The sequence below is a fragment of the Rhineura floridana genome, chromosome 8, assembly GCF_030035675.1.
Source record: "Rhineura floridana isolate rRhiFlo1 chromosome 8, rRhiFlo1.hap2, whole genome shotgun sequence".
NCBI lineage: Eukaryota > Metazoa > Chordata > Lepidosauria > Squamata > Rhineuridae > Rhineura > Rhineura floridana.
The window spans coordinates 67,079,798-67,092,448 of record NC_084487.1 but is presented as its reverse complement, the minus strand read 5'-3'; the positions used below and the strand labels follow the sequence as shown (position 1 = coordinate 67,092,448).

Genomic DNA, 12,651 nt, shown 5'->3' with positions numbered 1-12,651 from the left:
GAGCCTGTATACCCTTATACACCCAGCTGATCACTGTGCTCTGCTGGTGATCTCTTCTGCACAACATAGAAATCAGGCCTATAGTGTTGTGGCACCTGGTGTTTAGAATTCCCTCCCCTTAAATATTAGATAGGTGCCATCTCTGTTGTCTTTTTGGTGCCTACTGAAGACCTTCCTCTCCAACAAACATTTTAAGTCTGCATCTGTACTGGAGTTGTTTTTAAGATGTTGTTTTTAGTGTCTTATCATTTGTTGTTTGAAGCCTTGGGCTCCTTTGGGAAGGAAGGGTGGGATATAAATTTAATAAATAAATAAATAAATAAGTCTACAGCAGTTCTCCCCTTTAATGATGTTTTCCCCAGTGAATGGAAAATGGACATGGCCCTACTCTTCTCCACTCATAGCCACAGGTTTGAGTGCTTGAAAAAGGCTTGTTTTTATTTTAATCTAGAGATATTTGTTCATTAGTGTGAAATTACCTATGTAGTAGTGCAGGGGTAGCCAATTTAGTACTCTGGATGTTGATGGACTACAACTCCCATCATCCCTGACCATTGGCCATGTTGGCTCAGGCTCATGAGAGCGGTAGTCCAAAAACTTCTGGAAGGCACCTTGTTGGCAACTCTTCTAGCAGTGTAATAGATTTCTGCATCATATATTAAATATATTGAGAAATGGCTAATTTCAAAGTTCCATTATGTATGATGTATATGTAATGGCAAAAAGATGTTTCATGACTTTCAGTGAGCATCTATGGTTCAACACCTGTCTGCTAACATGTAGAAAGCCGGTAAAGCACGTCTGCAAAATGCAGAACTTGTTTTTGTGCCATTATGGCACTACTCTGGCCAGCCATGCTGTATTGCTGATGCTGGTCTTATGTTTACCACAGTATTACTAGACTGTGACAGAGGAGAGACCTCTGTGGAATGTAGGCAAAGGACAAATGTGAAGTACATGCACCTATGTCTCCTTCTATACTGCCACTTGGATGCAGCCTGATGGTAAAACTTAACTCGGGTTTTCAGGATCTATTTTTATCTAGGCAATTTGCCATGGAATCAGAGAATTGACATGTTCCAAAGATGATGGTAAACTAAAGTTCCAGTGAATGTAGTATAGGCAATTCAGCATTTTTTTCTTACTCCAGCTATGAAAACTGCTTGGCTCTAGCTGACAAACTATGAAAATCCACACTGTACCTGATGGTATTAAATGCCTCTCCCCTCACTTTTAAATATTGATTCTTGTATTTATATTTAAAATGATAGAATGAAATTGAGATATTGAAAGCTGAAAATGATCGCTTGAAGGCAGAGACTGGAAACACTGGAAAGCCAGCCCGGCCATGTTCAGAGTCTTCAAGCAGCACATCTTCCTCCTCTTCACGGCAATCTTTGGGCCTCTCTTTAAATAACTTGAACATCACTGATTCAGTGACATCAGGTAAATACATTTTCTTTTAGATTTTGTTGTCCTACCAGAACATTTTGCTTATATATTTTACATGTAGAGAAAACCAGTTAAATCTTAACTAGTGAAAGCTGTTCACTACAGGAGTGGTGAGTGTGGTGGGTTGGTGCTACACCACCACTCCCCTGGCAGTGGCATTGCTGCCACTTACTGGGATAATGTGTATGGAAAGTGAGGCTGTTCAGGTGCACCAGCATAGCCCCAACCTTGCATGGTGCTGGTCTTGGGAGGGTGGCAGTTTAGCACTGGGCCACCAGGCTGGCTGCTCCAAGTTCATTAAATAAATGAGGTCTACAAGTTTGAAAATCAGTAAAAAAATCAAAGAATGCTATTTGTCTTATCTCACCACCAAACAGGTAAAATCAAACAAAAACACCAGAATGTGCTACCTTCATTCTGAGTGTTTTGATACTAATGCTCTCTATTAATACTAGTATCTAGTACTGTGTCAGTGCAGACTGGGAATGATGGGAGTTTTAGTCCAAAACATCTGGAGGGTGCCAGGTTGGCAAAGGCTGCTCTGTAATTCCTGCGGGTGACATTCAATGGGCTAGCTCAAGGGTATTCCCCCTCTCTTGCCCCCATCATCCCCAAATCTGCTCAGAAAGGTTAGGAGAAACCCCAGAACAGATTTGGTGGGTGGGGTCAGGGAGGAGGGAGAGAACATTAAACTGAATAGAACCCATTGTCTAAAATATGACATTTTTGGAAAATTCACTAATTATGGGTTGCATCTCACAGGTTCCCTTCCTGCAGCAGAAGGTTTCCTTCAATGAAATACATTATCTGATGGAAGTTGATCCTTCTGTTACAGGAAGAGAACCTTTGGATGGATCCAAACCCGTCTGTATATAACACATAAATACATTGCCTTCCTGAGAGAAGGCAGAAGAGTAAAAGTCCAGTCCAGGGAGGTAGTGACATCTGTTCCTGAAGTCAATCTGATAATATTTCCCACCATTTGTTTGTAAACTGTTCTGGGTGCTTTGGCAGAAAGGCGATATATAAATGCAGTAAGTAAATGGTAAGTAGCGAAAGTATAGGGTTGTGTATTGCACTTAGTATGTGCATTTACGTTTGCCAATATTTGTAATTGTGTTCTGGTGTTTCATTGTTTAGATCTACAATTGTTAAAATAAAGGCTTGCCACCATTCACTAGTTCCTACCACTAGCTTTTTAAAAAATGTTTTCTGCCACATTTGGGATTTTAAAGCCACAGCAGCATGTGGTGGTTCCAAGGCTTCAGAATCTTGAGTGGTATCATAGTTGAAGCCACACATGATACATTAGAGCTCCCATACTTGCAAGCAAACTCTTGATTTAGAGAATGGAATGGAACATGCATAAAAAATGGATGTTCTGAAATATAAAAAACAAGTCTATAGCCCTTGTAGGACCCAAGATGCAAGGCATTCATTTTGTGAGAAGCTAGCCTGCTCTCACCTATCTGTGTTTTTAGCCAACAAATGAAGGCATAACAATGGCTGTCATTGAAGGAAGCACATCTACCCAGTTAGACAGAGAGAAGTCTAAAGTATCATACCCATTGTCTAGAAAAGGAACTTCCTGGTTTATTTTTAAGCCTTTTATTTTGGTCTTTCCTCTTGGAGAAATGATTCCCATCACACAGAAAACAATTCCAATATCTAGGATTTTAGAGTAACTCTGACTGGCAGTAGTGTGTCAATCCCAAAACAGAAGCTAGCAACTTTCCAATTTGTGGCTTATTTTATATACTCCCCAAATGTTTTTCTCTCCCCCGCCTCGCCCCCACAGAGTTTGTAATCCTTACAAAATTGCCTTGCCAATGCCACTGCAACTCTATTACTATTATAGTTGTTTTGCAGGGGACGAGACTGTGGCTCGAGAGAGTATGGGTACATCTACCCTGCAAAGTAACCAGTGTAATATTCATTTTGCTAGGGAGGATGGGAAGTAAAAGTAGCATGAGACACTTCTGAAGCATAGTTTATTGTTGTTGTCTTGTCATTTTGAGGTTTTTAAAAATGGAATTTAAGTGAAGGGGAGGTGGTAAAGTTAACAATAGCAGCTTGTAGCAGCAGTGCAATTAATTAAAGGCTAGAGAGGGTGAAGGGAGCCAGGAAAAGAATTACGGATTTTAGCAGTGGGTGAAAAGACATAATGTGGATGCTAGGTCCCCCACAGATGGACAGCAGTTCTACCAACTGACAAAGAATGGAGGTGTAGACTTGGAATTTAAGTTTCTCAGAGAACAGGCCTCATCACTACTCATTTGCCAGACCTAGTAGAAATGGTGCTCTGATGCTATTTATTTGTTTACTTAAGAGTATTTTCTTTAGCCTCCCGTGGAAAAAAATTCCTGCAGACACCCACAATTCAAGTGTTTCAAATATATGATTGACTGACTCATCATGCATTGCTTCTGCCAACAGAATAAAAGAGAAGTGGCAGTTTCAATATATTGTGGGCCGTTATGCTCAGAAAAGGACACTTTAGAAATACAAATAAAATCAGTGGGGTACCTTTTGCCAAGCTAAGTATATTTTTAATGGGCATTTTTATTTGTTTCTTGCTTGTTAGATATTTTACTTGAAGATGTTACAGATGGAACTCTCCATAAAGAAGGCCAGAATGTTAAAATTATAGTCACGATAAACAAGGGCTATGGTCAATCCAAGGTACTATGACTTCCAGGTTTTATTCATTGGCATTCATCCGAATTATCCTATGTTACTATTGCTACAAAGGCTGTACTGTACTACCCAGCAGTATATTCAATTAAGAGTTCAACAGGAACCATTGACTACAGCCTTTCCCCTCATCCTCTCAACTTGCACCTATATTTGTGCTATCATGGCAGTGCCTCTAATTGATGATAACCAGCAAATTGCTCTGCTACCCTCTCATAGAAGTTCATATCTAAGGATCATATCTAAGGATATGTCAATATAGCATAGCCTGCTTTTGTTAGATAGGAAACTTAGTTCTCTACCTATTCTTTAAGCTATTTCTGAATGAAGGTACCCATTGTAGGTTATATGTTTTCGGTTTCCACAGATTTGTCACAGGAAAAGGTCTTGCATTTGATTAAAGAAAAGGTTGACATATAACTGAACTGAACTGTAACTTCCAGAAATATCTGCATGCACAGCTGCATGTCTTAATTAATATATTGCTCAATTTTGTTGTGATAACTAATTGTAGCATGTCTCCAGGTAGTAAAATTTCTTTGTCTATAGAAAAAATATTCCCTAAGTCTGACAAAATGATACTTTGCAAACTTTGAACTATGAAGGTTCTTCCACAACTCTCCCCTCTCTTTACAGGAGCAAAAAATACAGACATATTTGATAGGATCCATTGGAGTCAGTGGTAAAACAAAATGGGATGTATTAGATGGTGTAATAAGACGACTCTTTAAGGTAAGGCTTTTTTGAGTCAATTCAGAAGCATGAGCATAGGCTAGCTTTTGTAATTTCCTGCTGTTTAATTATCTTATTGCTCACAGTTTGCCTAAGCAAATAGGTCAAGGGCAGATAAAGGAGGGCTTTCCTAAGGAGCAATGGAGCAGTTCTTATGGGAAGGTAGAAACTTGTTTCGGCTTTTCCCAGTGTGAAGAACAGGAGGCAGAACCCTAAGACAATTCCACTCCAATTAGTACAATACAGGAGGCTCTGGACCCTTACATTTTGTGGTGCTTAGGGTCAGCCAACTGACTGTTTTTTGTAAGCCTTTATTCATTCATTCATTCATTCATTGCATTTGTATACCGCCCCATAGCCAAAGCTCTCTGGGCAGTTTACAACAATTAAAAACAAATATACAAATTTAAAAACACATTTTAAAAAGCAATTTAAAAACACATGCTAAAATGCCTGGGAGAAGGGGAAAGTCTTGACCTGGTGCCGAAAAGATAACAGGGTTGGCGTCAGGCATACCTCATCAGGGAGATGATTCCATAATTTGGGGGTCACCACTGAGAAGGCCCTCTCCCTTGTTGCCAGCCTCCGAGCTTCCCTCGGAGTAGGCACCCGGAGGAGGGCCTTTGATGTTGAGCATAGTGTATGGGTGGGTTCATGTTGGGAGAGGTGTTCCATCAGGTTTTCCTAAAATCTTTTGCTCCGATACCTTAAAGCATGCTATGAGCTTGTCATCCTGCACTTTCCTTTTTGCTTCATCAGTTTATTTCTGGAATAAGAAGAATGGCTGAGCACTGAAAGCAGTCAGGACTAGGAAGGGAGCTGGTCATCCAATAGTTGTTGGGCTTAATTAAGTTAATTAATTAATATGGCCTGGTTCTCACAGGGTTGTTTTATTTCATACTTCAGCCAGGAGCTCAAATGTTTGATTGCTCCTTCATACAAGACAAATGTCAGTATATAAGTAGCATATCATCGAGAAGAGTTTTAGCCTAGCTTTCGGTATCCCTAGGCCAAAAAAGCTAGAGCTTGGATGAGAGCAGCTGCTTCAGCAATGAAGCAACTCAGACTGGAAGCTTATATAAGAGCTTATATAAGAGCCACCCCTTCCTGGCTCTCAGGTCAAGGAGAAGGGCTGTAGCTCAGTGGTAGAGCATCTGCCTTGCCTACAGAAGGTCCCAAATTCAATCCCTGACATCTCCAGGTAGGACTGGGAGAGACTCCTGCCTGAAACCCTGGAGATCCGTTGCTAAACAGTACTGACCTAGATGGACCAGTGGGTTTAACTCAGTGTAAGGCAGCCTCCTATGTTCCTGTGTCAAGCTCTGGTCTGAGCAGGTGTTTCCATGCTCTTCCCCCTCCTCCCAAGTAGCTTTATGTGCAGCTAGCCGTGCCTTATGGTGCATCCTCAACGTTCCTGTCTGGTTCACCATTTCCATTGTTTGTATAGTCCAAATGGAGGTGGCGGGTGGGGGTGTCTGAGTACCAACCACAAGCCAAAATAGCTGGTGTGGGGTCCTCCAGTCCTTGGCCAGGAAGATCCAGATCCAATGGCTCTTCAGAGTCACTGGCAGTGTGGAGAGATCTGCTGCAGAATTAATAGTCCTATGATGTACCCAGTGTGACATTTGGATTTGTCACTCCTTAGTCCAGAAATATTGATTAGTTTTCAGCATCCAAGTTTGTAAGGGTCATTTTACAGATGGAGGACTTCAGTGTGGTATTTCTCATTTGGATAAGCTATTCCCACCATACTTTGAACCCTGTCAAAATTGTGATATGCTACATACTGAGATCAATATACATAGAAATAAATGTTTATTTTTCAATAGGAACATCTACCCATTAGTGAGGGAGAAACTACAGGGTAAAAACTGAATTTGGATTCATTCATGATGTTCTTTCAATTATTATAAAAGATTTGTTGGGGTATGTCTGCACTATAAAGCCAAACAGTTTTCATATTCAAAGATTCATCTACACATAAAATAGTATTGTTCATAACAAGGCTAATGACCTTTTATAAAAAATTCTCAGCCTCTTGCAAAACCACTGTTGCCAAGTTGGAATGTATGTCTGGATGGGCATAAGCTGTCAAGCACACATTCTGTTGGGAGCATTATAGTGCAAATAAATATGTGCACTTGTATTATTAATGTGCATCCAAATACCCCAGTTCAATTCAGCTCTAGTTTAAAGTATTGTTAAGCTCCTTCCTTAATCTGGTTCCCTTTTATTCATGTGACATGAGCTGCTCTATATTTCATATATTTTATACTATGGTAAATGTCAGAATGTCTGAGGATTGTATGAGCCTGTGGGAAATTAAAAAAAATGCTTTTTGACATTTACACCTAAAGCATAGTGAATGTTCTTTATCTGTACATGATGGAAATGAGAGTGACATTTAAACAAGTGGGTGCACTTAATTGTTCTATCCTTGTGTCATATGTAATGATCACTGCTTATGTAGTTTTGTCTTTTTTATTTCAGGAATATGTTTTCCGAGTGGATCCAGCTGGTAGCCTTGGTTTAGGCTCAGACTGTATTGCCAGTTACTGTATAGGTGATATCATTAGATCTCATAGCCAAGAAGTGCCTGAATTGCTACCTTGTGGGTATTTGATTGGCGATAATAATATAATCACTGTGAACCTTAAAGGTAACATTACACTTTTCTTTTACTCCTTTCCTCTTTTCTGTATACCCTGAATATATTTTCCCCACCCCACAATTTCATTTCAGCAGAGCCTTAATCTTACAACACATCATGCTTAGTTGAGTTGTTGGGTAGCATCCCAATTATTTTTAATAAATATACAGCTAGGAGTAAAGTTAATTATGCAAAATGAGCCTCTAAAATTATGGGAATTCCATCCCCCCAAAGCAAGTGGGACCTCTTTTTGGTAGCAGCCCACAAATATTAATCAGATTCAAAATCTGCATCAAGTCATCTGCTGTGTTATAGTTAAGATGCATATGTCATGCTCCTTGTTGTAAAAAGGAGTGGTATGGCTGTAACCATCTTGGCTTTGAAGGTATAATCCAGATGCTCATTTCTCCCCTTTGTATGCTTCCAGCCAATCACCACATGAATATGATGACTTCAGGGAAGTATACAGAGAATAATTTAGCGATGGATGGAGAGGAAACAGTCGTGTAGTTTTGAGATGGGTTAGATTCAGCACTTCAAGAATGGTTTTTACATCCATAGCACTTCACCCCTCCAGCTACCTATTTTGATGATGGCTTTCTTTCCACATCTAAAATTAGTACACAATAGGATTTTTAATATAACAATGAAGGGTTAGGATTCTGAATTAACCAGTTCAAATGGGGACTTAAAATATTTCATATAGCCATGGGGACATTCTATTCTGAGGGTCTTCAAAAAGACTTTGTGTCATTGGGTGTGATCTCTCGCCCCTGCTACTCCTTGCTGCTGTCAGTTTGACCTTGTTCTTTTAAATGCTTCAAACAGTTCAGATATACATCATTGGCTCACTGAGTTTTTGCTTCACATTTGCTTTGATTACATTGCTCCCACTTATTGAGTCATGTGGCTGAGGCACTGCTGAATCTTCTTTTGGCCCCAAGGAAAGGTCTGTGAACTTCCAGTGCTTCTCAGAACCTGGAAGAAAGGTTTGTATTAGGGGTATTTACCTGCTCTCAACTTAACAAAAACCAGAAGGAAATAAAATCCCAACTTTTCTTCTCTAAATTATTCCATATTTTACCAAAAACAACAATAGGGCAAAGAAAAATAGATTTCTTCTCTCCCCCCACCCTTCTTATTTTCAGGAGTAGAAGAAAATAGTTTGGACAGCTTTGTGTTTGATACATTAATTCCTAAACCAATTAGCCAACGGTACTTTAACTTACTGATGGAGCATCACAGAATTATCCTGTCAGGACCTAGTGGCACTGGGAAGACCTATTTAGCCAACAAACTTGCTGAATATGTGATAACTAAGTCTGGCAGGAAAAAAACAGAAGATGCCATTGCTACTTTTAATGTAGATCACAAATCAAGCAAGGTAAGACATAAAAAGAACTAACAGCCATCAACCTTACAAATTTTAAGAAACTGCAGATGTTTTATTCCATATCACTCATGGACTGCTTTCAAGTCGATCCTGACTTATGGCGACCCTACGTATAGGGTTTTCATGGTAAGCGGTATTCAGAGGTGGTTTACCATTTCCTTCCTCTGAGGCTGAGAGGCAGAGTTATATAATTGCTGATATATCATTTTTTCTTAAGATTTTCTAGCACTGTCAAAATATAATTTAGCCATTTTTAATTACGAATACTTACAAGTAAATAAATATGTTTTTATCAGTATCAATATAGTTTACATATTCAGAGTTAAATCACAAAAATTGCTTTTCCAAAACAGTTAAAATTAATACAGATTTTTTCAGTATTTTCACTTGATCATAAATGACATTGTCCTGCCTTCTGTTGTCTTTTACACAGTTAACAATTTGCCATAGCAATCTTCTCATTTATCCCTCTATTTTCATGCTTTTTGTTGTTGCTGTGTCACGGGGATTGTGCTAGGGTTGATATTTGTAAAGAAAAATCCTTACCTTCAAAAAGTCAGGCAACACAGTAATTGATTGTGTATTGAATACCACACACACCATATACACTAGATGCAAATTTTAAAGAAAAAAGAATGGCTGTGTTTGTAGGAATTTTTCCATCTTGCCTAAAAAGCCAATGAACAATTCTATTACCTAGCCAGTAACTGTAACAAGAGACCAAAAATAACTGATTACATTTAGTATCACAAGCTTTGAGGGTGGAATTTCCCCCCAAGATCAGATTGGTTAGGAAGTTCTAGGGTGGAGGCAGGGAGGTTGCCTTTTGTCTTCATCTTTGGCATGTGTCTTGCCACACTTGCTTATGTCAGCTGTCCCTCTGCAGAAATGTGGTACATCTTTTCTGCTCCTGATGTTTTCTTGAATACTTAGACTTTGTTCAAGCTCATTTGGGCATGGCCTTGTTGATTCTACTAGATTTCTCACCAGCTTTTGATACCATTGCCCATAGCATCTCCCTGGATGGCCAGAGGGAGTGGAATACACTGCTTTGCAGTGGCTTCACTTCTATCTTACCTATTATTTTAGATGGCGATGACTGGGAATCAGATTTGACTGCTTGACAATTCTGTTGTGGAATTGCATGAAATCCTAGTTTGTTCCTATTCCTGTGCTATTTAATATAAGAACATAAGCTTGGAAAAGTTACTTTTTTGAACTACAGCTCCCATCAGCCCCAGCCAGCATGGCTACTGGATTGGGCTGATGGGAGTTATAGTTCAAAAAAGTAACTTTTCCAAGCTCTGCATGATGAGAAGAGCCTACTAGATCAGGCTACAATGGCCCATCTAGTCCAGCATCCTGTTCTCACAGTGGCCAACCAGATGCCTATGGAAAGCTCACAAGCAAGAACTGAGTGGTAGAGCACTCTCCCCTCGTGTAATTTCTAGCAACAGGTATTTATGCTGCCTCCGATTGTGGAGGCATAGCCATCATGACTAGTAGCCACAGGTAGCCTTATCCTCCATGTTTTTGTTTAATCCTCTTTTAAAGCCGTCCAAGTTGGTGGCCATCACTGCCTCCTGTGGGAGCGAATTCCATAGTTCAGCTGTACCCTGTGTGAAGAAGTACTTTCTTTTATCTGTCCTGAATCTTCCAACATTCAGCTTCTACATAAAACTGCTGGGAAAAATTGTCCAGGGATTTGGAATAAAGTGTTATTTATAGATATGCTGACAACATTTGGTTGTGTCCTTCATATCAGATTCAGGTGAAACAGTTAGCTCCCTCAGCTTCTTTTTGAAGTTTGTAATGAATACGATGAGAATGAAAAAACAAAATTCAACCCAGTTAAAACAGAATTACTTAAGATGGGAGGCTGAACAACCCTAGAAGTTATGGATTTGCCTGTCTCAGAAAGGATCACCACTTGGGACAGCACCAGGACCTAGCAGTAATCCTGGATTTTCAGGCGGAGGGTTACTGATTCAAAGACACATTGGGTACTGAATAGCTGAGAAACAGTATATATAAAAAAGCCAGCAAACCTCTCTGTTCTGCTAATGCTTTCCTACTTGTCTCCTGGAGCAGCTTGCTTATAAGCAAGTTCCTATGTAGCAATAGTGAGACTGAAGCCTTGGTGGGTCATATATAGTCTGTGGGCCAGGGGCAAGGCACTTTTTTCAATCCAAAGTCCACATTTCCCTTCTGGGCAACCTTCCAGGGGCTGCATGCCAGTGGCAACAAGTGGGAGACATAATGGATGTGATTCTTACCTTCTGTACATTCTTACCTTCTGGTTATATTCCAGTCAGGCAAAAGCCCAAAGTTTCTACAAACATACAGAGAGAGAGAGAGAGAGAGAGAGAGAGAGAGAGAGATCCATTTTCCATCCAGGAAAGCAAGAGCCATTATCACAGTTTAAGAATGCAATCCAGCCAAGCAAAGTTGTTTGGAAAATGTTTGGTGCAGGGCTAATGAGAGATGTGACCTAGGAAGAGTACCAAGGGCTGGAAAGAGAACTCTGCAGGGTTTCATTCGGCCCATAGGCCTGGAGTTCTCCACCCTGCTATAGGACCCACTTTTCCAATTCCTGTTATGATCATAGCTCCTTTGGCACCTTCAGTTGTGTCATGGAAGGGGAAACTGGAATGCACCTGCTTGAGCCATTTCCAAACTCTGCATGTCCAGCAAAAGATGTGAAAAGGGCTTCTGCACACATACAGCTGTACGTGCATGGTCGCTTCCACTCAGTGAGAAACTGTGCGTGATCAGAGTTATTTGTTGTGTGAAAGAGCCTATTGCATACAACTGTTCCTTTATAGAAACTCCTTCCACACCTTCTGCTGAATGAACACAGGTTGGGGTGGAGCAAACAAATGAATACCTACCCACTTATGTGTAAGTCATAAGACTTTCCTTTGTGGTTCCGATAGTTAGACTTCACTCCATCCCTATAATCCTGTTATCTAAAATCAAAGAAGGTACCTAGAGAAAACCCTTTAGGCTGAGATTGCCAAAAATGGTTTAAGCAACAATTAAAATGGTTTAAGCAACAATTTACAGAAGCTTCACAAATACCTGTTTTGCTGCATTTTTTCTTTTTTTCTTTAAGGATGTGCAACAATACCTTTCTAATTTGGCTGAACAGTGCAGTGCTGACAACAGTAGTGCTGACCTTCCTGTGGTAATAATTCTTGACAACCTCCATCATGTTGGTTCTTTGAGTGACATCTTCAATGGTTTCCTTAATTGTAAATATAACAAATGGTAGGTTTGCTCTTTACCTTGTTTTGAATACACTGAGTATAAGTCATTGGAGTAGTACAGTCTTCACCTGTCTGAAGCCCTTCAGCTTCCTGGCTGGGGCTGATGGGACTTCTGGTCAAAAAAAATCTGGAGGGCACCAGGTTGGCGAAGGCTGCTGTAATTGATGAGAGGAGGTGAGATGAAGTTTTATGTATAATCAGTTTGGTCCAATACCACTTTTTAATCCCATGCTTTTAAAAAATATATATAATACTCACATAGTGTGTTTTGTTCTGAGTTCCACATAAGCTTTAATGAAACTGAAGAATGGGATTACATTTAAACATGAAGTTAAGGGTGAAATTGTCAAATATTTATTTTGAAAAAAGAAGTTCTAACCTCAAAGAGTGCAATCGAAGTGAACATTTTGCTATATTGCTTTAAAACTTGTGTGTGTTCTAGCACCATGATTAAATAAGAA

At 39.8% G+C, this 12,651-nt stretch overlaps 1 protein-coding gene across 18 annotated transcripts in view; it reads left to right on the top strand.

Moving 5' to 3' along the window:
• The window catches only part of NAV3 (neuron navigator 3), a 1,044,290-nt gene that overhangs the window by 1,014,374 nt on the left and 17,265 nt on the right, over positions 1–12,651 (top strand). For all 18 annotated transcript variants that reach the window (XM_061639678.1, XM_061639673.1, XM_061639674.1 and 15 more), the window contains 6 exons: positions 1,272–1,446; positions 4,037–4,134; positions 4,783–4,878; positions 7,369–7,537; positions 8,677–8,912; positions 12,037–12,191. In XM_061639678.1, coding sequence (XP_061495662.1) covers positions 1,272–1,446; positions 4,037–4,134; positions 4,783–4,878; positions 7,369–7,537; positions 8,677–8,912; positions 12,037–12,191 — 929 coding nt within the window. The remainder of the gene's footprint in view (positions 1–1,271; positions 1,447–4,036; positions 4,135–4,782; positions 4,879–7,368; positions 7,538–8,676; positions 8,913–12,036; positions 12,192–12,651) is intronic.